The following is a 25,718-nucleotide window of genomic DNA, read 5'->3' on the forward strand; positions in this document are numbered from 1 at the left end:
TCTGCCCGGACACTGAGGTCCAGCGCCGAGGGCCTTCTGGCGGTTCCCTCGCTGTGAGGAATGAGGTTACAGGGAACCAGGCAGAGGGCCTTCTCGGTGGTGGCACCCACACTGTGGAACGCCCTCCAGCAGATGTCAACGAGAACAACAACTACCTGACATTTAGAAGACATCTGAAAGCAGCCCTGTTCCGGGAAGTTTTTAATGTGTGACATTTTAATGTACTTTTAATCTTTGTTGGAAGCCACCCAGAGTGGCTGGGGAAACCCATCCAGGTGGGTGGGGTACAAATAAATTATTATTATTATTATTAATATTACTCTGTGTTGCTCTTCCGCAGGACTTAAGCACTGCCTACCTGGTCGTCCGACACTTGTTCCAGCCAAACGTGAGTCCTGTTCATGATCTGCATGTGGGTGTAGCCATAATCCTCAATCCGCACGGCACTCCATTCTCGTGGGTCAGGGACAAAGGGGTCAAGTCGCTCTCTGCAGCCCTGGTGGGGTGAGGAAGGAAGAGGCTCAAAGGCCAGGCAGCTTGGAGGAGTTTTCCACAGCGCTCAGAAGCTTAAGGTCTTCTTCAGGCTTTGCCAACCTGGTGCCCTCCAGACGGGAGTTGCAGTCCTCAACATTTGAAGGGCACCCGGTTGGGGAGGGCTGGCCTAGCTGCAGAACAGAGAACCCAGGGGTTCTCAAACATTCTCGGGCCTCCCTGATTCCATAAACTCATCCCCCGTGCCTCCTACCCTATAAGTGCATTATTCAGAATAGCGGTTTGCATGCCCCACTAAGGAAGATAATAAATAACACAATGCAATCCAAATCAGGAATTATTATTTGCGCATTTATTCAAAATCCAATTAGAACCGAATGGCAGATGATGAAGATGATGGAGTTTATGGAGCTGGCTGACCTCACCGCGACCAGAAAGAAGAGGAATACCAAGGAGATCGGAAGAAATTTAAAGACTATTTGAATAAATATTGTAATATTAAAGATATGTAATCCCCTGAAAGAATCAATTAGGCCTAGGATTAAATTGGGATTAAATAAATAAATAAGAAAACATACGATAAGAAAAGTTAGGAAATATGATTATGGCTGTGATGTGGTTTTAGGAGATAATGATATTGGAAACTGCTATATATAATTACTAAGAAACTCAGATGGAAGAGATTTGAGGAAGTCAAGTAATGTGTTTATGAAGATGGATTTTGATTAATTAATTAAGTTTTAGCTTATGTGGTGATTTGATGTATTTTATGTTTTATGTTTTATGTAATATTTATAATAGTAAATATTATTATGTAAAAAAAATCCAATTAAAAATTTAGTTTAATTAACTGAAGAAATCTGATGACCTTGATCTAGTGAGACAATGTTTTCAAAGATTGGCAATCATTTACCCTTCCAGTACCCCCCGCCTCTCCCCACAGGGGATGCCCACTTTAGGAATTCCTGCCCTAACCCCTTCCAGTTGCCTAGGCTTTCTTTCTCCCTCCCCTCACTTTGTTTCTGGAAACTGCTCAGATAGGGGGAGAGAGCAAGGTGGCACTCTCTGACCTGGAGAGCCTGATTTGTGTTGTGATAGCGATCACAACCAGGGAACCATTCAGTACTTAGGAATGGGTCCGTGGGTCAAAGTTGGAGCCCATGGGCTGCATTCAGAAGGTCCCAGGCTCAGTTGGGTGGCATATCCGGTTGGAAGGCTACCAGATGGAAGCACAGCTGTCAACTTACAGATTTGAAAATAAGGGACCAGCAGCCTCGGAAATAAGGGACCAGCAGCCAAAATAAGGGATTTTCCAAGGGGCACAGGTATGTTCAACTTCTGAGCCCCTCCGAGCCAAAGGCTGAAAGCCCAGCCAGCAGCCAAACGAAGCCTCAAGCGGTGGTTCCCACAGCGCAGCAACCCGGCAAAGGGAATGCAGCAAGGAAAACCACCGTCACCTCTCCGCTGGGAAGCGCTGAGCAAAGGCGAGTCCCCAGGCAATGCGGCCGATTTGATCGGCACAAGGCATGCAAGCTCCACCCCCTGTTGTTCTTAGACTCCTTATTGGGTGAGCAACGCAGCCAAGCAACCCAGTTGGAGCCTCCCTGGCCGGCAGGGAGGGAGGGAGAGGAGCTGCTTCCTTTGAAACCCGGGAAATGTAAGGGACATCATCAATAAGGGACAGCAGCGGGACATGGCGCTGGGATAAGGGAGTGTCCCACCAAATAAGGGACGGTTGACAGCTATGGATGGAAGGTGATGACAAAGGCTGCTCTCTGCCCAAAATCCTGGAGACCAGGGACCGGCAGGAGGAAGCAACACTCTCCCTCATAACACTAAAACTCGTGGACATCCCATGAAGCCAAATGTTTCAGGACAAACAGATAATAATAATAAATAATAATTTATACCCCGCCCTCCCCAGCCAAGACGGGCTGCTAACACCAGGTATAAAAACAATTGATTGAAATACAACTTAAAAACAAGGTTAAAATACAACATTAAAATGCAGCCTCATTTCAGTAGAAACTCAAATCAAAAACTTTTGGGGGGATGAAAATGTCAAGTCTTCACCAAGGCCAACTATCCAGACTGGTCCCACGTGGGCCAGAAAAAAGCCAGGGAAGTCCCCAAATAGGAGTTCCATCACAGAAGGAGAAAGGAAAGAGGGGAAGGGGATCAAGTTGATTCCAAGCCAAAGGCCAGGCGAAAGAACTCTGTCTTACAGACAGATCCCGCAGGGCCCTGGTCTCAGGAGACAGAGCGTTCCACCAGGCTTGAAAAGGCCCTGGCTCTGGTTGAGGCTAATCTGACTTCCTTAGGGCCCGGGACCACTAGGGTGTTGCTATTTATGGACCTCAAGGAATTAAGGATAAATTATTTCTTCATGCAATGCATTGTTAAACTACGGAACTCCTTGCCACAGGAGGCAGCGATGGCCACCAACTGGGATGGCTTTAAAAGAGGATGAGACAAATTCAGAGGGCTATCGGTGGCTATTAGTCACAATGGCTACACTCTTGTCTCCACAGCCTGAGGCAGCAATGCTTCTGAATACCAGTGGCTGGGAACCACAGGAGGGGAGAGTGCTTCTGTACTTATGTTGTGCTCCCTGATTTCCCATTGATGCATCTCGTTGGTCCTGGGATGATGCCCAAGACGGACCAATGGCCTGATCATATTAGCAGACTCATATTATGTTTTGCCCTAGGTGTCAGGGACTGGGCAGAGGAGGAGTGGTGGAGAACCGCTTCTCCATCCTGACCCTTCCAGGGAGGAGGAAGAGGAAGACGGTACAGATTTACAACAGGGGTTTGCAGGAGGTCGCAGCTCAGAGGCAGATTAGGGGGGAAGCTGGGGAATTGTGGGAGAGCCAGAGCAACACCTGGCTGGCACTTTATCACCGGAAAGGATGCCAGACCCTCCATCTCCCAGAACCTGGCAAGCCTTAAAAGTAGGAGAAGAAAGAGATCAAAGACAAGGAGCACATAGCAGCACCTATAGAGGAGACGAAGAGAATGACAAATGGGGAAGAGATGGGGCAGAGTGGAGATTCCCTTGGGACAAAGCCATTATCCAAGAGGCTGGGTTCCACAGCCTCTCTGTAAAGACTGAAAAAGGAAGGACCATAAGAAACTCTTCCTTGTCTTATACTTTCCTGGGCAGCCAGCCGGGAGCCGCTGACAGCACCCTAACACTAGGCTAGAGGGGCAAAACAGTCTGATATGTGAGGAACTCTATATTCAGAGGGACGGTGTAATTCGCTCATAAGCCACCACTACCGTATTTTTCGCTCTATAGGACGCACTTTTCCCCCTCCAAAAATGAAGGGGAAATGTGTGTGCGTCCTATGGAGCGAACGCAGGCTCCTTGGCTTCAGCGATATCAACGCAAAGCCTCCGAAGCGCAGAGGGAGCGCTCCCTCCGCGCTCCAGAGGCTACGCGTTGCTTTCGCTGTAGCCTGGAGAGAGAGAGGGGTTGGTGCGCACTGACCCCCTCGCTCTCCAGGCTTCAGGGATAGCCGCCTGAAGCCTTTGGAGAGCAGTGAGACCTCACACTGCGCTCCAAAGGCTTCGGGTTCCTTTTGCTGAAGCCACGAGAGCAAGCCGGGAACTCGCGCTGCACTCGCTTTGCAACCTTGCCGCCACTCCCGGAACTGTTCTGGGGGCTGGGGTCGGGGGAAGCTTGGGCTTTTTTTAAAAAAGATTTTTTTTCTTGATTCCCCCCCCCCCTAAAAACTAGGTGCGCCTTATGGTCCGGTGCGCCTTATGGAGTGAAAAATACGGTAAGTCTGCCCATCCACCCAAAACCTCACACTTACAGCTGATCCAGTGATAATATGAACAGGGGCACAAGGGTTGGTGTAAGGGGCCTCGGTGCTGCCATTGCAAACCTGAAGGAGAAAGAGAGATGAGGAGGATTATTCATTTACTGTATTATTATTATTTATATACCGCCCTATACCCAGCGGTCTCACGGTGGTTCACAGAAAAGATCACAAGATACATAATCAGAATAAAAACAACAACCCAATAAAACACACATGCACACCCCCCCGGAAAAGAGCCACATTTTAAAAGGGTACAGGACAGGGGTCAGCAAACTTTTTCAGCAGGGGGCCGGTCCACTGTCCCTCAGACCTTGCGGGGGGTTGGACTATATGGGGGCGAATGAACGAATTCCTATGCCCCACAAATAACCCAGAGATGCATTTTAGATAAAAGGACACATTCTACTCATGTAAAAACATGCTAATTCCTGGACCATCCGCGGGCCGGATTGAGAAGCCGATTGGGCCGGATCCGGCCCCTGGGCCTTAGTTTGCCTATCCATGGTATAGGATCAGATCAAGCAAAGGCCTGGTTAAAAAGGAACGCTTTTGCCTGGCGCCTGAAGGTGTGTAATTAAGGTGCCAGGCAAACTTCCCTGGGGAGAGCATTCCAGTACTTTAAATCTGCTGTTTTTCCTATATATCCCACCTTTTCTCCCAGGAGCTCAAGGCGGTGGGCCCGGTCCTTCCCCCTTCCTCATTTAATCTCCACAATGACCCTGCAAGGTGGGTTAGGCTGAGAGGCCATGACTAGGCCAAGGTAACTCTGGTCTCCCAGGTCCTGCAGCCCGTATTCCTACACTGTCTCCCATCCAAGCACTAACCAGGCCTGACCCTGCTTAGCTTCCCAGATCAGATTGGGCTCGTTCAAGTAAGAAGAGCAGGACTCTTTAGCAGTGGTGAAATCCCTGCTGGCAAGTCTGTGGAATGCCAGCAGCCCCTTCAAGGCCAGTTGAGGATGGGCAGTTCCACGGAGCAGGGGACCCTTTTGAAAAGGAGATCATGTGGCTCGGGATTGGCTGGCAAAACTCTGAGACGGGCACCCCCAAACTCCAGATGCTTTGGGACTACAATTCCCATCATCCACGTTAGCTAGGGATGATGGGAGTTGTAGTCCCAAAACATCTGGAGGGCCGAGTTTGGGGGTGCTTGATCTGGGATGATGCTCGCTGCCCCCAGCCACTGAAGCAGGCGTGGCAGAGAGCCAGATTCGACAGATTCCAACCCAACAAGGTCTCCGAATCTCCCACCGCGGAGATTCTGCTGTGGGGTAAGGCCTCTCCCCCTTATCCCAGGTCTCAGGTGCCCTTCTCTGCTTCTGAAAAGGACGCTGCCCCTTTGCCAAGCCTGGAATCACCTTGTAGTCGTAGACCGGCCACAGCCTCTCGTAGGAGTGTTCGTGGGCCCACAGCTCCAGGTCAACCCCTGGAGGGAGGAAAAGAGGACACTTTGCCAAGGCAGAGAACTGCAGATGGTGCCAGACAGACAGAGAAGCCCATGCCCCAACCTCTGCTCCCCCAAAGTCGCCGGCTCCATTGTACAGTGGTGCCTCGCAAGACAAAAAGAATCCGTTCTGTGATTCTCTTCGTCTAGCGGTTTTTTCGTCTTGCAAAGCAAGCCCATTGACGGATTAGCGCTATTAGCGGCCTTTAGCGGCTTATCTGCTGATCGGATCAGCTGATAAGCGGCTTAGCGGCTTAAAAAAAGGGGGGAGGGGGAAAAACCAGCAGGAACTCACAAGACATTGTCGTCTTGCGAAGCAAGCTCATTGGAAATTTGTTTTGCAAAGCACCTCCAAAACGGAAAACTCTTTCGTCTAGCAAGTTTTCCGTCTTGCAAGGCATTCGTCTTGCGGGGCACCACTGTATTTATTTATTTACTATTAAATTCTTCAACATGCAACATCATATAGATTAATAATGAGGTAGAGGATATGTTTTATCATATGTGGTGGACTTGTAAACGGGGAAAAGAATATTGGGAAATGATATATAATGAATTGGGGGGAAATGTTTGAAAGTAAGGTAAAGGTAAAGGGACCCTTGACCGTTAGGTCCAGTCGTGACCGACTTTGGGGTTGCGGTGCTCATCTCGCTTTACTGGCTGAGGGAGCCGGTGTACAGCTTCCGGGTACTAAGCCACTTCTGGCGAACCAGAGCAGTGCATGGAAACGCCGTTTACCTTCCTGCCGGAGCGGTACCTATTTATCTACTTGTACTTTGAGGTGCTTTTGAACTGCTAGGTTGGCAGGAGCAGGGACTGAGCAATAGGAGCTCACCCCGTTGCGGGGATTCAAACCGCCAACCGTCTGACTGGCAAGTTCTAGGCTCTGTGGTTTAACTCACAGCGCCACCTGCGTCCCGCGTTTGAAAGTACCTTTCCAAAAAAGCCAGAGTCCTTTTTGTTGGGGATAATTTAGTCAGAAATTCCCAGGTGTCAAAAAAGATTATGTATGCAAATCATACATAATGATTATGCATGCTACTACCGCAGCTCGTGTTTTGCAAGCCCCAAAAAGAAAATGAGCGAGGTCCCAAACAAGGAAGAATGGCAACTTAAATTGGTGGTACCAATGGAATGGCTTAGTTCACGTAAAATATGCAGGGATGTAGAGTATGTAAAATGAATCATGGAAAGAGAAGAAAAGAAGCCATTGATTTAAGGTTGTCTCAATGATTATCTTGAAATGTAAATTAGAAAAACTTAATAAAAAAGATAATAAAATAATAATCATGAACTATACCACCCTAGACCAGGAGCTAGTCCTTAGGCAATACATGCAAAATAATGTTAATTCTAATCTGTGTAGAAGGCGATAAACAGTTTAAATTATAAAAACAGTTTTTATAATGTGAGTGGAGCCCTCTATTTTTGTACATAATAAAGCCGCATCATTCAGTTGCAAAAGAGTATGCTTCAGGGCTTGTGCCAATTTTATTTTACCGTTTAATCGTCTCAATTTTATTTTATTGTTTGGTTGTGCCCTTTGCCCTTCTTTGTTGCACCAGTTTGTCAGAGAAGTTCCCCTCCACGTTCTTCCAGGATCACGCTATCATGAGCCTGGCTGTTTGGAGAAGAGAACTTTAAGCTATAAAAGTTAATATTGTCTCCCGTGAGAAGACAGAGGTCTGTGTCACTGTTGGAGTTCTTCGGGGCTGATTTATGCTAGCTTTGGTTTAATGTATAATAATCTCAACAGATCTGATAGCTAGAATGGAGGTGCGGGCAGGGAAGGCGGAAGAGAATACCTACCGTATTTGTAGAACAGGTCCTCCAAGCCAAACTGCTGTGGGTCAAGGCCTCGGCGGATCTGGGAAGTTGAGGTGGGGGGAAAGGAGAGAGGGAGAGAGAGAACAGATTAATCCATGCCAGCCCACTACCCCCATCGTTCAGCCCGGACACTGAGATCCAGCGCCGAGGGCCTTCTGGTTCCCTCGCTGTGAGAAGTAAGGTTACAGGGAACCAGACACAGGGCCTTCTCGGTGGTGGCACCCACCCTGTGGAACACCCTCCCTTCAGATGTCAAGGAAATAAGTAGCTATCCTATCTTTAAAAGACATCTGAAGGCAGCCCTGTTCAGGGAAGTTTTTAATATTTAACGCTGTATTGTTTTTAATACTTGATTGGGAGCCGCCCAGAGTGGCTGGGGAAACTCAGCCAGATGGGCGGGGTATAAATAATAAATTATTATTATTATTATTATTATTATTATTATTATTATTATTATTATTATTATTATTATTATTATTATTATTATTATTTACTCAAGACTCCCCTGTGAAAGAAGGTTGCAATGTATGGGACTTTTTAGTTTAGAGAAAAGGCGAGTCAGAGGCGAAACAACAGAAATATTAAAAATTAAGCGGATAGAGAAAGTTTTGCCCCCCTCTCTCATAACACTAACGAAGCTGGATGTTGGGAGATTCATTGCAGATGAAAGAAAGCCCTTCTTCACGCAGCGCGTAGTTAAAACTGCTGTTATAAAAATTTTAACGTCTCAAATATAGAATAAATATTCATAAATGAACACCTATCTAAATATATGAACCACGTGTCTCAACTAGCACTGGAGAGCAATCCTGAAGCCATTTTGACTCTCCCAATGACATCAGATATTCCTCTGCAGTAAAGGGAGGCAAATGGGGAAAGTCTTCCCATTGTCTTTTTGCTTGCAAATCCTGTCTTAAGGGAGTATTTGTGTATGAATAGGGTGAGCCTGTGACCTGGATTCAGGAACTAAAGTATTTACCCTCACAAAAGAATGGCCAGACTGTCCATGTAATGCAATCAGTGACCATTATCAGGTAGAATGCCTTCTTCTGTGATGTACAGTGGTACCTCGGGTTAAGTATTTAATGCGTTCTGGAGGTCCATTCTTAACCTGAAACTGTTCTTAACCTGAAGCACCACTTTAGCTAATGTGGCCTCCCGCTGCTGCCGCGCCGCCGGAACACGATTTCTGTTCTCAACCTGAAGCAAAGTTCTTAACCTGAAGCACTATTTCTGGGTTAGCGGAGTCTGTAACCTGAAGTGTATGTAACCTGAAGCGTATGTAACCCGAGGTACCACTGTATGTATGTTCTTTGCGGGGGGGGGGGAGTGGGGACCCTGTTGCAACAGTTCCTTGAATAAAGACCAGGCTTACTAGCCGCTTTGCTTCTCAATCTTCTCTGGTTGGCCACTGTTATTTTCTCCTACCGATAGGTAACCCACTTAAGGACTCTATACGGGCCCTGGAATACCCCATAAGGGAGCAGTTTTTTTCCTATAACACTGTGGAACTCCCTGCCACAGGAGGCAGCAATGACCACCAACCTCGACAGCTTTAAAAGAGGGATAAGACAAATTCATGGAGGAGAACGCTTTCAGTGGCTCCTACCACAATGGCTATGGTCCGTCCTCCACAATCTGAGGCAGCAACGCTTGTGTTCACATTCTACTCGCTGGTTTCCCACAGGCATTCCCCTGTGGGAACTACATGGGCTACTGGCCTGATCCAGTAGGCTCTTCCCAGGTTCTTAGGGATTATTGTATAATGATTGCTTGATTATTGTAACTTGCTCTACACGGGGCTGCCCTTGAAGCTGGCCCCAAAACTCCAACGGGTGCAGAATGCCGCGGTGAGGCTCCTTATGGGGTCCTGGCCGCGGGATCACATTCACCCAGTGCTTTACCAGCTGCACTGGCTCCCAGTGGAGTACAGGGTCAGGTTTAAGGTGCTAGTTTTTACCTTTAAAGCTCTATGCGGCCTAGGACTCTCGTACCTACAGGACCACCTCTCCTGGTATGCCCCGCAAAGGACCTTAAGGTCCACAAATAACATTCTGGAGGTCCCAGATCGCAAGGTGGTTAGATTGGTCTCAACTAGGGCCAGGGCCTTTTCAGTACTGGCCCCGACTTGGTGGAAAGCTCTGTCCCAAGAGACCAGGGCCCTGCGGGACTTGACATCTTTCCGCAGGGCCTGCAAGACAGAGCTGTTCCGCCTGGCCTTTGGTTTGGACACAGTCTGACCCTTATGTTTCCCTCCCCTTATGGTCTTGATGGGCTACTTTTAAAATGAGGCTGCATTTTAAATTGCATTTTAACCTGTATTTTAAATTGGGTTTTTTTCCTTTTTCTTTCCCCTCTATTATGTTTTTACTGGGATTTTATTGGTGTTAGCCGCCCTGAGCCCAGCTCTGGCTGGGGAAGGCGGGGTATAAATAAAAATTATTATTATTATTATTATTATTATTATTATTATTATTATTATTATTACTATTACTAGTAGAATACATCCCCACCTCAGTTCTGCAGAAGACAGGATGTGGTACTGAGTGGAGAACCCATCTTCCAAAAAATCTGAGCTCTCATTTTAATAAGCCAAAAAACAAATTTCTAGCCCTCACGGTGGCAAAGATATGCTTGGCAGTGTGGGAACTAATGCCTAGTAAAATTTTAGGAGCGGAAGGGGCTTCCTTCATAGAATCATAGAATAGAATCATAGAATCATAGAGTTGGAAGAGACCCCAAGGGCCATCGAGTCCAACCCCCTGCCAAGCAGGAAACACCATCAGAGCACTCCTGACATATGGTTGTCAAGCCTCTGCTTAAAGACCTCCAAAGGAGGAGACTCCACCACACTCCTTGGCAGCAAATTCCACTGTCAAACAGCTCTTACTGTCAGGAAGTTCTTCCTAATGTTTAGGTGGAATCTTCTTTCTTGTAGTTTGGATCCATTGCTCCGTGTCCGCTTCTCTGGAGCAGCAGAAAACAACCTTTCTCCCTCCTCTATGTGACATCCTTTTCTATATTTGAACATGGCTATCATATCACCCCTTAACCTCCTCTTCTCCAGGCTAAACATGCCCAGCTCCCTTAGCCGTTCCTCATAAGGCATCGTTTCCAGGCCTTTGACCATTTTGGTTGCCCTCCTCTGGACAAGAAGATTCGCATTAAACTTTAGGAAGAAGTTCCTGGCGGTAAGAGCTGTTTGACAGTGGAAAGGAGTTCTTCAGAAGGTGGAAAGGACTCTCCTCGGTTGGACAGTGTTAGCAGAAGTTGCGTAGCCATCTGCCAGGGATTCCTGCCTTGCCTGGGGTTGGACTAGATGACCCCTGGTGTCCATTCTACACCTATGGTTCCTTCCTCTCACTTACAATGCTCTCGTACAGCGTACAGTCATCCTGGTCGTTGTTGGAGCAGTACATGGGCCTGTGCCCCATGGTAATGATCCAGGGGCGTTCCTTGCGCCGTTCAGGCTGGTTCGCCTCCTGCCGGAGAGGTAAAGGTAGCCGTCAGCAGTGAGTGGGGGAGGCCAAGCCTCCCAGAGGCAAGCTGCCACTTTCCCCCTTCCCACCTCACCCCTCCAAAAAAAACGAGGTCTGCTCCTCACCTGCAGGTCCTTCTCCAGCCACTGAAATTGCTCTGCCACGAGCTGCTGTCCATATTTCAAGAAGAAGTAGACCTCGGTGGAGAAGGAAATGATGTGGGCAGGTCCAATGTCCCAGCTGCAGGGAAAGATGAGCGGTCAGGGGACCCCAGGCGAAGAGCAACAAGCCTCACTCTGTAAGGAATGACTGGGAGCAGCCGCCGAGACCCCACAACACCGGTCCTGAAAGACCTACATTGGCTCCCAGGACGTTTCCGAGCACAATTCAAAGTGTTGGTGCTGACCTTTAAAGCCCTAAACGGCCTCAAAGGCCCAGTAGACCTGAAGGAGCGTCTCCACCCCCACTGTTCAGCCCGGACACTGAGGTCCAGCTCCGAGGGCCTTCTGGCGGTTTCCTCGCTGAGAGAAGCCAAGTTACAGGGAACCAGGCACAGGGCCTTCTCAGTGGTGGCGCCCGACCTGTGGAACGCCCTCTCCTCAGATGTCAAGGAAATAAACAACCTACAGTGGAACCTTGGGTTGCAGACGTAATCCGTGACGGAGGCACGTCCGCAACTCGCAGTGTTTGTAACCTGCAGCGCTGCGTCTGCGCACACACGTGACATGATTTGGCGCGTCTTCTGCGCAAACAGTGAAACCCAGAAGTAACCCTTTCCGGTACTTCTGGGTTTCCCGCGGTCCGCAACCTGAAAACACGTAACCCGAAGCGTCTGTAACCCGAGGTACCACTGTATCAGACGTTCAGAAGACATCTGAAGGCAGCCCTGCTTAGGGAAGTTTTTAATGTTTGATGTTTTATTGCGTTTTTAATATTCTGTTGGGAGCTGCCCAGAGTGGCTGGGGAAACCCAGCCAGATGGGCGGGGTATAAATAATAAACTATTATTATTATTATTATTATTATTATTATTATTATTATTATTATTATTATTATTATTATTGAGTGTCACACTTCACAATGGCAAGGCCCAGCCCTAGAATCATAGCTGTCAACTTACAGATTTGAAAATAAGGGACCAGCAGCCTCGAAAATAAGGGATCAGCGACCAAAATAAGGGATCAACAATTACTTTGATAAAATACATATTTTGTCGCGTGCAAATGGCTTTAGATACCTATTAGGTCCATAAATTACCATATAGCATATATTCAACACAACCTTTGTTACAGATAGGTAGCTTCTGAAGAAGTGTGCATGCACACGAAAGCTTATACCAAGAACTAACTTAGTTGGTCTTTAAGGTGCTACAGGAAGGAATTTTTTTTATTACAACCTTTGTTGTTGACAAAGGACAGCTGGACATAGAAAGGGCCCCATTACCTTCAGTAGGTTATTTAAGGGACATCATCAATAAGGGGCAGCAGCGGGACATGGCGCTGGGATAAGGGACTGTCCCGCCAAATAAGGGACGCATGACAGCTATGCCTAGAATGCACCAGGCTGGGCTGCGCACTGCCCCCTCTCCTCTACGCTCCTGTGCACACAGCTTGGCTTATGTTAAAACCAGCCAATTGCTCTGGGGAGACGCTCCAAATTATTCCAACTGATTTACCCAGCATCGAGTCATTGACCCGAAGCCCTGGATCCAAGTTACAAGAAGGGAGATTCCATCTGAACATCAGGAAGAACTTTCTGTGAGTAAGAGCAGTTTGAGAGGGGAACGGACTCCCTTGGAAGCTGCTATACTCTCCTTCCATGGAGGTTTTAAAGCAGAGGTTGGATGACCCTCTGTCATCGATGCTTGAGGCGAGATCCCTGCATTGCAGGGGGCTGGACTGGATGACCGCAGGGGTCCCTTCCTACAATTCTAGGATTGAGAAGCTGTGAGGTTCTCAAACTTTTTTAGATCCCTGCCTCTGCAGTTCCATAAACTCATTCCCAGTGCCCTCTACTCTATGAAAAGCACTGTTCAGAATAGCACTTTGCAAGACCCACTAAGGAAGATAGTGACACAATAAAATTCAAGCCAGGAACAATTAATTGCCCGTTTAATCAAAATCCAATTAAAACTATTTAGTTTAATTAATTCACCCAACGGGTGAACTTGGTCCCGTGATACCAGCTTTTCAGAGTCTGAGAGTCGTTTACACCTTCAGCAAACACCCCCCCTTAGGGACCCCCGGGGAATACCACCTCTTCTGCAGAGGGCGCTGCCACTCACTTTGTGAACCCCCGAGCTCTCCTGGGCATAGCCAGTGATGCCCTCAAGGTAACGGTGGTGGCTTCTGCAATAGGCCCTTTTTTTCAGGAAGCTTGCATTTTACGCAAATCAGCATAAAGGCACACATTATCCAGATGGCTCTAGTGACAGGCCACCTCTTCAGCATTTTGCAAGACGGCCACCAACGCGCAGGAAATCCGGCTGCTTGGCCTGGGCTAGACAACACCCACCTGTACCAGAGGCTCTCCGTGTCACCGGGCATGTTGAAGCGGAAGCGGTAGTTGGAGAAGTTGCTGAAAGAGGAAGCGAGGGAGAAAGTCACGGGGGGAGAGGGACGTCGCAGCCCCTGCCCTTCATTATGAAGTTTATATGTAACAGTAATAAATTTATTTATATCCCACCCATCTGTCAGCATGTAACTCCTGTGCTCAGGGAGCTGTACTACCCGGGACAGGATGGGGTTGTGCAGGGTTGTTAAGGCAGCAGAGAGCATTGTTGGCTGCCCACTCTCCACCTTAGAGCAGATTTATGCCACAAGGTGCCATAGGAAGGCACTGGACATAGTAAAAGATCCATCGCATCCTGGTCACTGTCTCTTCGAGCTCTTGCCGTCGGGACGGAGAGACAGGACGATGAAGACAAGAACGAGCCGTCTTAAGAACAGCTTCTTCTCCAGAGCGATCTCGGCCCTGAATGGGAAGCCCGGACTTTGAAAGTCATCTAATCTCCCTTGCTGTATTATACTGTATTGTTTAATTAGTGTTTTTATGGAGCAGTCAAGTAATTTCGTTGTCCCCGAAGGGGGCAATGACAATAAAGATATTATTATTATTATTATTATTATTATTATTATTATTATTATTATTATTATTATTATTATTATCTGTGCCGGTTGCCGATTTGATACCGGGCCAAGTTCAGGATGTTGCTATTTGTACATAAATGTAGGAGTGCACATATCCAGAGTGTGGGGTCAGGTGGGATTACTATGAGGAATTATAAAATATGCATCAAGCCATTGTGTCCGTGATGAAAGCATTGTGTTTATTCCAACTGGGTTTGATTCATTGACAATAATTTCTGACCAAATCCCACAACCCTCTGCATCTCTGGCCGTTTCCTCTACCGCCCATTTCTCTTGCTTGACAAGTCGCGTACACAGCCCAGTTGCTTTGCCAGGCATGCAACCAGGGCCATAAAGAGAGTGGGCAAGCTTCTTTGATGTAGCTTTTCTGATATGTTAATCTCAGGATGTAGATCTTCGGGCCTGGAAATAGTTTCACAGGAAGGTGATAAAGATGCCTATCTCCTTGCCATCCTTCCATCCTCTCCTGTTTACTCCCGAGTTTCTCTAGTGCTCTTTTATTTACTCTCAGATTATGTATGCATGCTCAGAGTAGTCTTTGTAGTTAAAAGAATTTATTTATCAGAAGAATCTGATTGGTTCTTACAAACACTCTGTAAAAGTTCTTTTGTGAATAAAACAACCTGGGCCGAGGGGTGGAGAGACGCAGAGATCATTATACGCAGCCTTCCCAGAGTCTTGCGGGTTCAAGCCTCTGTGTGTATTCTTATTAATCAGAGTTCAATCCTTCCTTTACTTTGGGAATGCCTCACATAAAACCCTGGACAACTTGGCACCATTTTACCTGTGAGGTCGCTTTGATCGGTGGAATTGGCACCATTACTGGTGCCACATAATAGTGGCATTTGTTTGTCTTGGAAGACAGTGGAGGAGTGCATCTTTGGGGGAGAGGTCAAGCTGTTGGGACAGTTGCAGCAGAGACCAATATGGGAGAGACATGTTTTGCTGCAGCCGGGGCAGATGAGGGCCTCTGGTTGTTGTGCTGCTGCTGCAGATGCAGCAGGGCGTTTCTTCTCTCTGCCCTCCTCCCAGCAGCCATTCCTCTTCTGGTCACTGCTGTTGGAGGCACAACCTGACCATCTGTCTCCAGGCACTGCGGTCATCTGCAAGGGATTCCCACACGGTGGGACTGACGTTGCCAGCCTTTGTGTCATGTTGGCAGACATGCTCATACCTACAGGACTGCCTCTCCCGGTATGCCCCACGGAGGACCTTAAGGTCCATAAACAGCAACACCCTAGAGGTCCCGGGCCCTAAGGAAGTCAGATTAGCCTCAACCAGAGCCAGGGCCTTTTCAGTGATGGCTCCGGCCTGGTGGAACGCTCTGTCTCATGAGACCAGGGCCCTGCGGGATCTGATTTCTTTCCGCAGGGCCTGTAAGACAGAGTTGTTCCACCTGGCCTTTGGCTTGGAATCAACTTGATCCCCTTCTCCTCTTTCCTTTCTCCTTCTGTGATGGAACCCCTATTTGGGGACTTCCCTGGCTTTTTTCTGGCCCATATAGGACCAGTCTGGATAGTTGGCCTTGGTGAAGATTTGACGTCTTCATCCCCAAAAAGGTTTCTACTGAAATGAGGCTGCATTTTAATGTCATACTTTAATCTAGTTTTTAAGTTGTATTTTAATCAATTGTTTTTATACCTGGTGTTAGCCGCCCTGAGCCCGGTCTTGGCTGGGGAGGGCGGGGTAGAAATAAAATTTATTATTATTATTATTATCTTTGTAGCTCAAAGTTGGTCTGATGCCGGAAGCCAACTCCCCAAAGAGCGCATCCTTGGGGCTCCTGCCATCTTCGATTCTGTGGACATGGCCAAGCCAGCGCAGACGTCACTGAGGCAGGAGTGCAGACATGCTTGGTGGGAATGTGGACTTGGGGGAGCACATCTTTGTTTGAGTCTCTGTCCTGCCATCTTCCTGATGCACCTGTTCCACACCTGTAAGAACTCAATCTTTGAAACGCCCTGCCTACTGACATCCAGGATGGGCCTTCAATGTACTCTTTTCAGCGCCTGCTAAAACCAGTTTATTCTCAGCCAGTTGCTACTCACTATTTTTCTTCGTGATTCCCAGGGCAGGTCATGTACGGCACCAAAGCAGCCACAGGCTCAATCTTCCTCATGAAGGCATCTCCAACATAGGCATTGTTCTACAAGACAGGGAAAAGCAAGCTTAGGGTGAGGGGAAGGGTCTGGCTCCCCAAAGCACAGATAGAGTTACCCGCAAGGGTTCTACACCAATGCTCCACACCCCTGTATTTTTCCACAAAGTTTCCAGCGTGTCACAACAGTCCAGTCTAGACAGAATTGAGGTCTGATGTTGACATGCCAACGTAAGCCTCATCATGCAAAACAGGGAAGCCAAACGCAAGCTGAAAGAACTTGTGCAAATCTGCTTCACGTGGAGTTGCCTTGGCAGAGGATTTTGACTTCTCATAAGCTCAGAGGAGCACACAGAGTTTGGCATCAGCCAGGCTGGTGTGGTTACGCCACAGGCGCCGGCATGAGGGCAGCTGAGGGCAGCCATTCCAGCAGTGAGAAGCAGAACTCGCTCTATCAGCTCTGTGGGGGCAGGCCAGCTCTGCCATTAGACAACAACTGCTTAAGAATCGATGGCTGGGTTTTGCTTTTTCCTCTTCCCTCCCCATCCCTTTCCCCTCGCATGTCATATTATTATTACTACTTTCTTTATTATTGTAAGCCTGTGGATAGGGACTGTCTTGCTTTGGTGCTATGTGAGCCACGCTGGGAGCCTTTTTGACCAGGATTCAACTGCTCTAAGCAAACAACACAAATAATATTTTTTAAACCACCCATTTCCAATCCCAAAGGTAGCAAGTCCTCTTTAGCTGTGATTCCTGAATTGCAAGGGAGGGGGGGTGAACTAGATGGCCCTTTGGATCCCTCCCAATTCTACAGTTAAGTAGTTCTTACCGTGTCCAAGTCGTAGGCGAAATCCCCTGTGGAAGGAAACCAGATCGGAGACAAACAGGGTAAGGGCTATTTGCAGGGGACAAAAGGGGACTTTTTATTTTTAAGAAGTACAAATGCTGGTCTTCTCCTCCAAATCAGGAAGGGGGTCATAGAGAGATAATAATAATATAATAATAATAATTTATTATTTATACCCCGTCCATCTGGCTGGGTTTCCCCAGCCACTCTGGGCGGCTTCCAAAAGAATATTAAAATACTGTGATACATCAAACATTAAAAGCTTCCCTAAACAGGGCTGCCTTCAGATGTCTTCTAAAAGTCTGGTAGTTGTTGTTCTCTTTGACATCTGGTGGGAGGGCGTTCCACAGGGAGGGCGCCACTACCAAGAAGTCCCTCTGCCTGGTTCCCTGTAACTTGGCTTCCTGCAGTGAGGGAACCGCCAGAAGGCCCTCGGCGCTGGACCTCAGTGTCCGGGAAGAACGATGGAGGTGGAGACACTCCTTCAGGTATACTGGACCGAGGCCGTTTAGGGCTTTGAAGGTCAGCACCAACACTTTGAATTGTGCTCGGAAACGTACTGGAAGCCAATGTAGGTCTTTCAAGACCGGTGTTATATGGTCCCGGTGGCCGCTCCCAGTCACCAGTCTGGCTGCTGCATTCTGGATTAGTTGTAGTTTCCAGGTCACCTTCAAAGGTAGCCCCACATAGAGCGCATTGCAGTAGTCCAAGCGGGAGATAACCAGAGCATGCACCACTCTGGCGAGGCAGTCCGCGGGCAGATACGGTCTCAGCCTACGTACCAGATGGAGCTGGTACACAGCTGCCCTGGACACGGATTTAACCTGTGCCTCCATGGACAGCTGTGAGTCCAAAATGACTCCCAGGCTGCGCACGTGGTCCTTCAGGGGCACAGTTACCCCATTCAGGACCAGGGAGTCCCCCACACCTGCCCGCCTCCTGTCCCCCAGAAACAGTACTTCTGTCTTGTCAATCTCAATCTCAATCTGTTTGCCGCCATCAGCTGGCTTCGCACCCCCCCCCCCCAAGATAAATCCTCAGACGGGACTAGTCCCTCTCTGATCGTACCTACGTGCAGCACCACATCAAACAAGCCCATCTCGGCCTCCTGCTGCAGTCGAGGCAAGGACTGGGGGTTCTCCAGCCCCATGTCCCCAAAGACGGCGAAGCGGGGGCTCCAGTCGGTGCCGTTCAGCAAGGCCCAGAAACCATAGGACCTGCTCCAGCCCTGCTCACTTCCACAGCGGTAGGCTGCAAAGGAGAACAGGAGAGATCAGCTCCCAGGATAATTTCCCAGGTGGGATATACAGGCTGCGCTTGAAAGCTCGTTCACTTCCTGCCCCCAAACGAAATGTGCCCATTGGTGATGTGGGAGACAGCAGGACTCCCTTCCCACCCCGCCTGCAAGCAACCCGAGTTGACCTTGGACACCCTTTGCCAACCTAGTGCCCTGGGTTGATGGGAGTCGTACTTCAGAACATCTGCACTGGGTTGACAAAGGCTGGCCCAATGATGGACTTTGGGAGCTAGCTGACCTGACCGGAAGAGACCGTGACCAGGAGGAGGAGGAGCACCAGGAGGAACGGAAGAAATTAAAAGACTATTTAGCTAAATACGTTAAGATAACTTAAATAGAAATATTTGTAACAGATTGGCCTAGGATTTAATTACAGTGGTGCCTCGCAAGACGAAATTAATCCGTTCCGCGAGTCTCTTCGTCTTGCGGTTTTTTCGTCTTGCGAAGCACGGCTATTAGCGGCTTAGCGGCTATTAGCGGCTTAGCAGCTTAGCGGCTATTAACGGCTTAGCGGCTGTTAACGGCTTAGCGGCTTTAAGAAAAAGGAAACAAACTCGCAAGAACTCCCAAGACGTTTTGTCTTGCGAAGCAAGCCCATAGGGAAATTCGTCTTGCAGAACGACTCAAAAAAATGGAAAACTCTTTCGTCTTGCGCGTTTTTCGTCTTGCGAGGCATTCGTCTTGCGAGGTACCACTGTATGTCAAATGCATAATATTATGGACAGAAGTCAAAATGAAAAGAAAGAAAGATGTTAATTGAACAAGTAAATCTTATATGAAAATTGTGTTGGAAAACTGCTACAATGAGCTATATGGAAACTCAGCTAGGGGGATTTGAGGAAGTCACCCAACAATGATAACAAAAGTGGGATTGTAACAGGATAAATGTTTGTTTGTCTGCTTGTTTTTTGATATTGTAATGTTTTTCTTGTTTGTTATAATTTTGGAAAATCAATAAAAAAAAATTGGGGGAAAAACAACAAAGGCTGGCCCAGGATATCTCTGTACACAGATGGCTCTCACCTTCTAAGCAGTTTCCAAATACAGTGGTGCCCCGCAAGACGAATGCCTCGCAAGACGGAAAACTCGCTAGACGAAAGAGTTTTTCGTTTTGGAGGTGCTTCGCAAAACGAATCTCCTATGGGCTTGCTTCGCAAGACGACAATGTCTTGCGAGTTCCTGCTGGTTTCCCCCCCCCCTTTTTCTAAGCCGCTAAGCCGCTTATCAGCTGTTCCGATCAGCAGATAAGCTGCTAAAAGCTGCTAAAAGCCGCTAATAGTGCTAATCCGCTAATCCTTCAATGGGCTTGCTTCGCAAGATGAAAAAAACCGCTAGACGAGAGAATCACAGAACGGATTCTTTTCGTCTTGCGAGGCACCACTGTACTTTTCAGGCCTCCACCCCCTCGGTTCCACAAACTCACCCCCAGCAACCCCTACCCTGTTGTTGTTGGCATTCATCTGTCTGGAGAGACAATAGAGTGCACTTCTTGGGGTGAAGTCAAACTGCTGCACTACCAGCACCGAAGTGACCTCCCCAAGACGCAAGCCTGGGCAGTGTGACTGGAGGCCCTGGGCTGCCCAGAAAACAAGACCCCGCTCTCAGCCTCACTGATGTGGTCCAAAGGAAAGCAGAACAAGAGATCCGGCAATAACGTGACTGCAGGAATTGCTGGAAGGAGGCGTACAAGGCACCATCCAACCGTCTTAGGGACTCCAATCCAGATTCATGTAAGGTTTGCTCCTTAAGGTAAAGGTAAAGGGACCCCTGACCATTAGGTCCAGTCGTGACCGACTCTGGGGTTGTGGCGCTCATCTCGCTTTATTGGCTGAGGGAGCCGGCGTACAGCTTCCGGGTCATGTGGCCAGGAGGGCTAAGCCGCTTCTGGCGAACCAGAGCAGCACACGGAAACACCGTTTACCTTCCCGCTGGAGTGGTACCTATTTATCTACTTGCACTTTGACGTGCTTTCGAACTGCTAGGTTGGCAGGAGCAGGGACCGAGCAACGGGAGCTCACCCTGTCGCAGGGATTCGAACCGCCGACCTTCTGATCGGCAAGTCCTAGGCTCTGTGGTTTAACCCACAGCGCTACCTGGTTTGCTCCTTAGCAGGGCTTTTTTCCAGCCAGAACTCACTAGAACTCAGTTCCGGCACATTTCAGGTGGATGCCATTGCTGTTCTAAGAGAACAGGGGAGGCATTTGTGGTGAGTTCCAGTACTGTTTTTTTTCTTGAAAAACAGCACTGCTCTTTAGCCTTTTCTTCTCCCGAAGATGTTCCGCAAGGCAGCAGAGACTTGGGGTCCTTCTCCTAGCCTTTAAATAGAGGACTGCCCTTCCCAAAGCAAGTCACACGGCCACCCAAAGCTGGAGAAGCTCCATGTCCACTTTTGCCTTATTCACAACCCCCCTGTGAGGCAGGTGAGGCATAAAGTCGCCCCTGGAGCTTTGTCACAAAAGCAGAGATTTGAACTCAGATCTCCTTTTCCTACTGCTCCACTGCACTGACCATCTCTCGCAATAACACCGAGAGCCTAATTTATTTACTCTCAGATTATGTATGCATGCTCAGAGTAGTCTTTGTAGTTAAAATAATTTCTTTCGATCTAACTTTGTCCCCACGTGGGGTTTGCTGAAATGCTCAGAAGAATCTGATTGGTTCTTACGAACACTCTGTTAAAGCTCTTTTGTGAATAAAACGACCTGGGCCGAGGGGTGGAGAGACGCAGAGATTATTATACGCACCCTTCCCAGAGTCTTGCGGGTTCAAGCCTCTGTGTGTATTCTTATTAATCAGAGTTCAATCCTTCCTTTACTTTGGGAACGCCTCACACAAAGCCCTGGACAACTTGGCACCATTTTACCTGTGAGGTCGCTTTGAACGGTGGAATTGGCACCATTACTGGTGCCGCATAATAGTGGCATTTGTCTGTCTTGGAAGACAGCGGAGGACACCACCGAGGCCTAATCCCTGCCTCCGCCGTGGCTCTTTCTGGGATCAGACTTGTCTGAGAGGTGGCTAGGGTCAAGGCTTGGCAGGTCTCTCTCTCTCTCTCTGGCAGCACTCGCCAAACAGCTCCAAAACGCTGGCATGCCTTACCATAGCGTTGTCCTGGCACGAGACCCCGGAGGGTGACCCTGTGGATGAACATGGTGTGCTTCAGCTTCCCGCCATCCACGAACCGCGTGGCGTCTCCTCTGGCCGAGCGAGTGAAGGCCTCTCCTGGATCGGGGCCAAACTCCACGATGGATTCTGCCGGGCCAAAGGTGGTCCAGGTGACCATCATGGTGGTGGGGTCCCCTGCGGGGAAGAGACAGGGCAGCTGTGTTAAGAAGATCAGAACTAGATGCCTTTTCCAAAGAAGGAAACAGGATCTGAGCACGAGAACCCGCTCCCACTCCCGGTGCTTCCAGCAACAGGATCACCACTGCCAGTGAAGGCACAGCGTAGCTATCATGACCAACAGCCATCGAAAACCATCTTCTCCATGATAAGCTACAGCACAGGAAGTTACAAAGGTTCCTGATGTAGACCCTTGTTAAGATATTGATGTTCCTGTTTCACCTAAACAGATATGTGGAGCTCTTGTATGTCACATGACTGTTTACATTCCAGCACAGCTTGCTGGGAACTTCCGTTTGTGCATAGCTTTTGCCTTATGTTGCTTCTTGCTCTTAGACATGAAGGAGAGCAGACATGTTTTCTTTGTCCTGATCTATGCTGGATAAACTGCTTGTAAATATGCTTTACATATGCCTCTCTCCGCCCTTCCGTCGCAAAGAGTTAATTACTCTGCTGATTATAGCGTGCTCCAGCTTCTGAAGAGTTCTGAAACTGCAGGTCGCTGATTTATGCTGTGCCAAGGACAGGGAGTTTGCCCGGTTGCCAGCCAGTGGGCTGGAGCCAGCTGGGGGCCTGCCTAATGCCCCCGTTCCCTTGGATGCATCCCATCAACCCCATCCACTCCAGCCCTGAATTACCTTATGTGTAAATATCCTTGAGATGGTGGTTGAGAAAGTGATTAATAAATCAATAGTTGCTATTATTATTATTATCATCTGAAGAAGTGTGCATGCACACTAAAGCTCATACCAATAACAAACTTAGTTGGTCTCTAAGGTGCAACTAGAAGGAATTTTTTTATTTTGTTTCTACTACGGCAGACCAACACGGCTATCTACCTGTAACTACTACTACTACTACTATTATTATTATTATTATTATTATTATTATTATTATTACTATAGTGGTACCTTGGATTAAGAACTTAATTCGTTCTGGAGGTCCGTTCTTAACCTGAAAGTGCTCTTAACCAGAGGTACCACTTTAGCTAATGGGGCCTCCCACTGCTGCCACGCCACCACAGTGCAATTTCTGTTCTCATCCTGAAGCAAAGTTCTTAATCCGAGGTACTATTTCTGGGTTAGCGGAGTCTGTAACCAGAAGCATCTGTAACCTGAAGCATCTGTAACCCGAGGTACAACTGTATTATTATTATTATTATTATTATTATTATTCTGCCTTTATCCAAAGACCCCAGGGCAGTGTACAACACTAAGAACATAATTTATGGAGCTTAATAACAAAAACGCAACACACAGCATAATAATAAAATAACCATAATAATTGTTAAGCCGCTGAGAGTCAGGAATGGCTGCTGGCACTGCAAACCACTGTCAGATCTGACTCACAGATGCAAATGTAGAGGGAGGTTCAGCCGCTGCCTTCATTATATACCTTTAACCGCCAGGTAAAGAAGTTCCTCTTCAACCAGGCCTTGGGCTGATTGACATCCTATAACCTGTTAAATGTGAATTGTGGGAGGGAGGTTATTGGTTTGTTTTCTTCTTGTTCTCGTTTTTATTATGCATTTTGTGTTTTTATCTTGTATTTTTAAGCTGTCAACTGTCCTGAGATCTATGGATGAAAGGCCATGTGAAGAAGATGATGATGATGAAGAAGAAGACCTAGCTTATTTTATTTACAGGTAAAGATATGGATGTCTCGTACACCCCAGGTAGTGGGGTTGCTGACCTTGAGCCAGACATCCTGGAGAGTGAAGTCAAATGGGCCTTAGGAAGCACTGCTAATAACAAGGCCAGTGGAAGTGATGGTATTCCAGCTGAAGTATTTAAAGTTTTAAAAGATGATGCTGTTAAGGTGCTACACTCAATATGCCAGCAAGTTTGGAAAACTCAGCAGTGGCCAGAGGATTGGAGAAGATCAGTCTACATCCCAATCCCAAAGAAGGGCAGTGCCAAAGAATGCTCCAACTACCGCACAATTGCACTCATTTCACACGCTAGCAAGGTTATGCTTAAAATTCTACAAGGAAGGCTCAAGCAGTATGTGGACCGAGAACTCCCAGAAGTGCAACCTGGATTTAGAAGAGGCAGAGGAACCAGAGACCAAATTGCAAACATGCGCTGGATTATGGAGAAAGCTAGAGAGTTCCAGAAAGACACCTACTTCTGCTTCATTGACTATGCAAAAGCCTTTGACTGTGTCGACCACAGCAAACTATGGCAAGTTCTTAAAGAAATGGGAGTGCCTGATCACCTCATCTGTCTGCTGAGAAATATCTATGTGGGACAAGAAGCTACAGTTAGAACTGGATATGGAACAACTGATCGGTTCAAAATTGGGAAAGGAGTACAGCAAGGCTGTATATTGTCTCCCTGCTTATTTAACTTACATGCAGAATTCATCATGCGAAAGGCTGGGCTGGATGAATCCCTAGCTGGAATTAAGATTGCCGGAAGAAATATCAACAACCTCAGATATGCAGATGACACAACCTTGATGGCAGAAAGTGAGGAGGAATTAAAGAACCTTTTATTGAGGATGAAAGAGGAGAGCGCAAAATATGGTCTGAAGCTCAACATCAAAAAAACGAAGATCATGGCCACTGGGCCCATCACCTCCTGGCAAATAGAAGGGGAAGAAATGGAGGCAGTGAGAGATTTTACTTTCTTGGGCTCCATGATCACTGCAGATGGTGACAGCAGCCACGAAATTAAGAGACGCCTGCTTCTTGGGAGGAAAGCAATGACCAACCTAGACAGCATCTTAAAAAGTAGAGACATCACCCTGCCAACAAAGGTCTGTATAGTAAAAGCTATGGTTTTCCCAGTAGTGATGTATGGAAGTGAGAGCTGGACCATAAAGAAGGCTGATCGCTGAAGAATTGATGCTTTTGAATTATGGTGCTGGAGGAGACTCTTGAGAGTCCCATGGACTGCAAGAAGATCAAACCTCTCCATTCTGAAGGAAATCAGCCCTGAGTGCTCACTGGAAGGACAGATCCTGAAGCTGAGGCTCCAAGACTTTGGCCACCTCATGAGAAGAGAAGACTCCCTGGAAAAGACCCTGATGTTGGGAAAGATGGAGGGCACAAGGAGAAGGGGACGAGATGGTGGGACAGTGTTCTCGAAGCTACCAGCATGAGTTTGACCAAGTTGTGGGAGGCAGTGGAAGACAGGAGTGCCTGGCGTGCTCTGGTCCATGGGGTCACGAAGAGTCGGACACGACTAAACGACTAAACAACAACAACAAAGCCGTGTTGGTCTGCCGTAGTCAAAACAAAACAAAAAATTCCTTCCAGTAGCACCTTAGAGACCAACTAAGTTTGTTCTTGGTATGACTGTTAACGACTGCAATTGGTCTTACAGGAAAAGCAAGGGGTGAGATGGCTAAAAATAGCTTTATCATGTATAATGAGATAAGAATCCAATGTCCCTATTCACACCAGGTCTCTCCATGGTTTTAAGTTTGGTAATAAGTTGCAATTCAGCAATTTCTCTTTCCAGTCTATTTCTGAAATTCTTTTGTAATAAGACAGCTACTTTGAGATCTTGTATAGAATGTCCTGGGAGATTGCAGTCGTCAACAGTCAACAAGTTTACCACAACTATCAGCCAATCATCTATTCCCACCACCCTTCTGAGTAATACCCCTCCCCACCCTCTCACCCTCAAGTCTGGTGACTTCTCTTTCAGTGTTATATGAAGAAGTGTGCATGCACACAAAAGCTCATACCAATAACAAACTTAGTCGGTCTCTAAGGTGCTACTGGAAGGATTTTTGTTTGCTTGTTTTAGCTTATTTTATGTTTGCAAGTTCTTTTAAATTGTTTATAATATTGTTTCCAATGCTGTGACCTGCCCTGGGACATTGGGTAATAAATATATTAATCCTCAATCATCATCAAACAGGTAGAGACTGAAGACACGCAAAAACCCCTTAGCCGTAAAAC

At 47.6% G+C, this 25,718-nt stretch overlaps 1 protein-coding gene across 2 annotated transcripts in view; it reads right to left on the reverse strand.

Annotated features, from left to right (window-relative positions):
• The window catches only part of ACP7 (acid phosphatase 7, tartrate resistant (putative)), a 33,449-nt gene that overhangs the window by 4,272 nt on the left and 3,459 nt on the right, over window positions 1–25,718 (reverse strand). For both annotated transcript variants that reach the window (XM_081200493.1, XM_081200494.1), the window contains exons 3-13: window positions 21,563–21,763; window positions 18,235–18,417; window positions 17,149–17,174; window positions 16,267–16,364; window positions 13,584–13,646; window positions 11,196–11,310; window positions 10,960–11,073; window positions 7,574–7,631; window positions 5,679–5,746; window positions 4,313–4,384; window positions 359–496 (exon numbers count right to left, since the gene is read on the reverse strand). In XM_081200493.1, the coding sequence (XP_081056619.1) occupies window positions 359–496; window positions 4,313–4,384; window positions 5,679–5,746; window positions 7,574–7,631; window positions 10,960–11,073; window positions 11,196–11,310; window positions 13,584–13,646; window positions 16,267–16,364; window positions 17,149–17,174; window positions 18,235–18,417; window positions 21,563–21,763 (1,136 nt within the window). The remainder of the gene's footprint in view (window positions 1–358; window positions 497–4,312; window positions 4,385–5,678; window positions 5,747–7,573; window positions 7,632–10,959; window positions 11,074–11,195; window positions 11,311–13,583; window positions 13,647–16,266; window positions 16,365–17,148; window positions 17,175–18,234; window positions 18,418–21,562; window positions 21,764–25,718) is intronic.

Source organism: Podarcis bocagei (assembly GCF_964188305.1).
Source record: "Podarcis bocagei genome assembly, chromosome: 7".
In the NCBI taxonomy this organism is placed as follows: domain Eukaryota; kingdom Metazoa; phylum Chordata; class Lepidosauria; order Squamata; family Lacertidae; genus Podarcis; species Podarcis bocagei.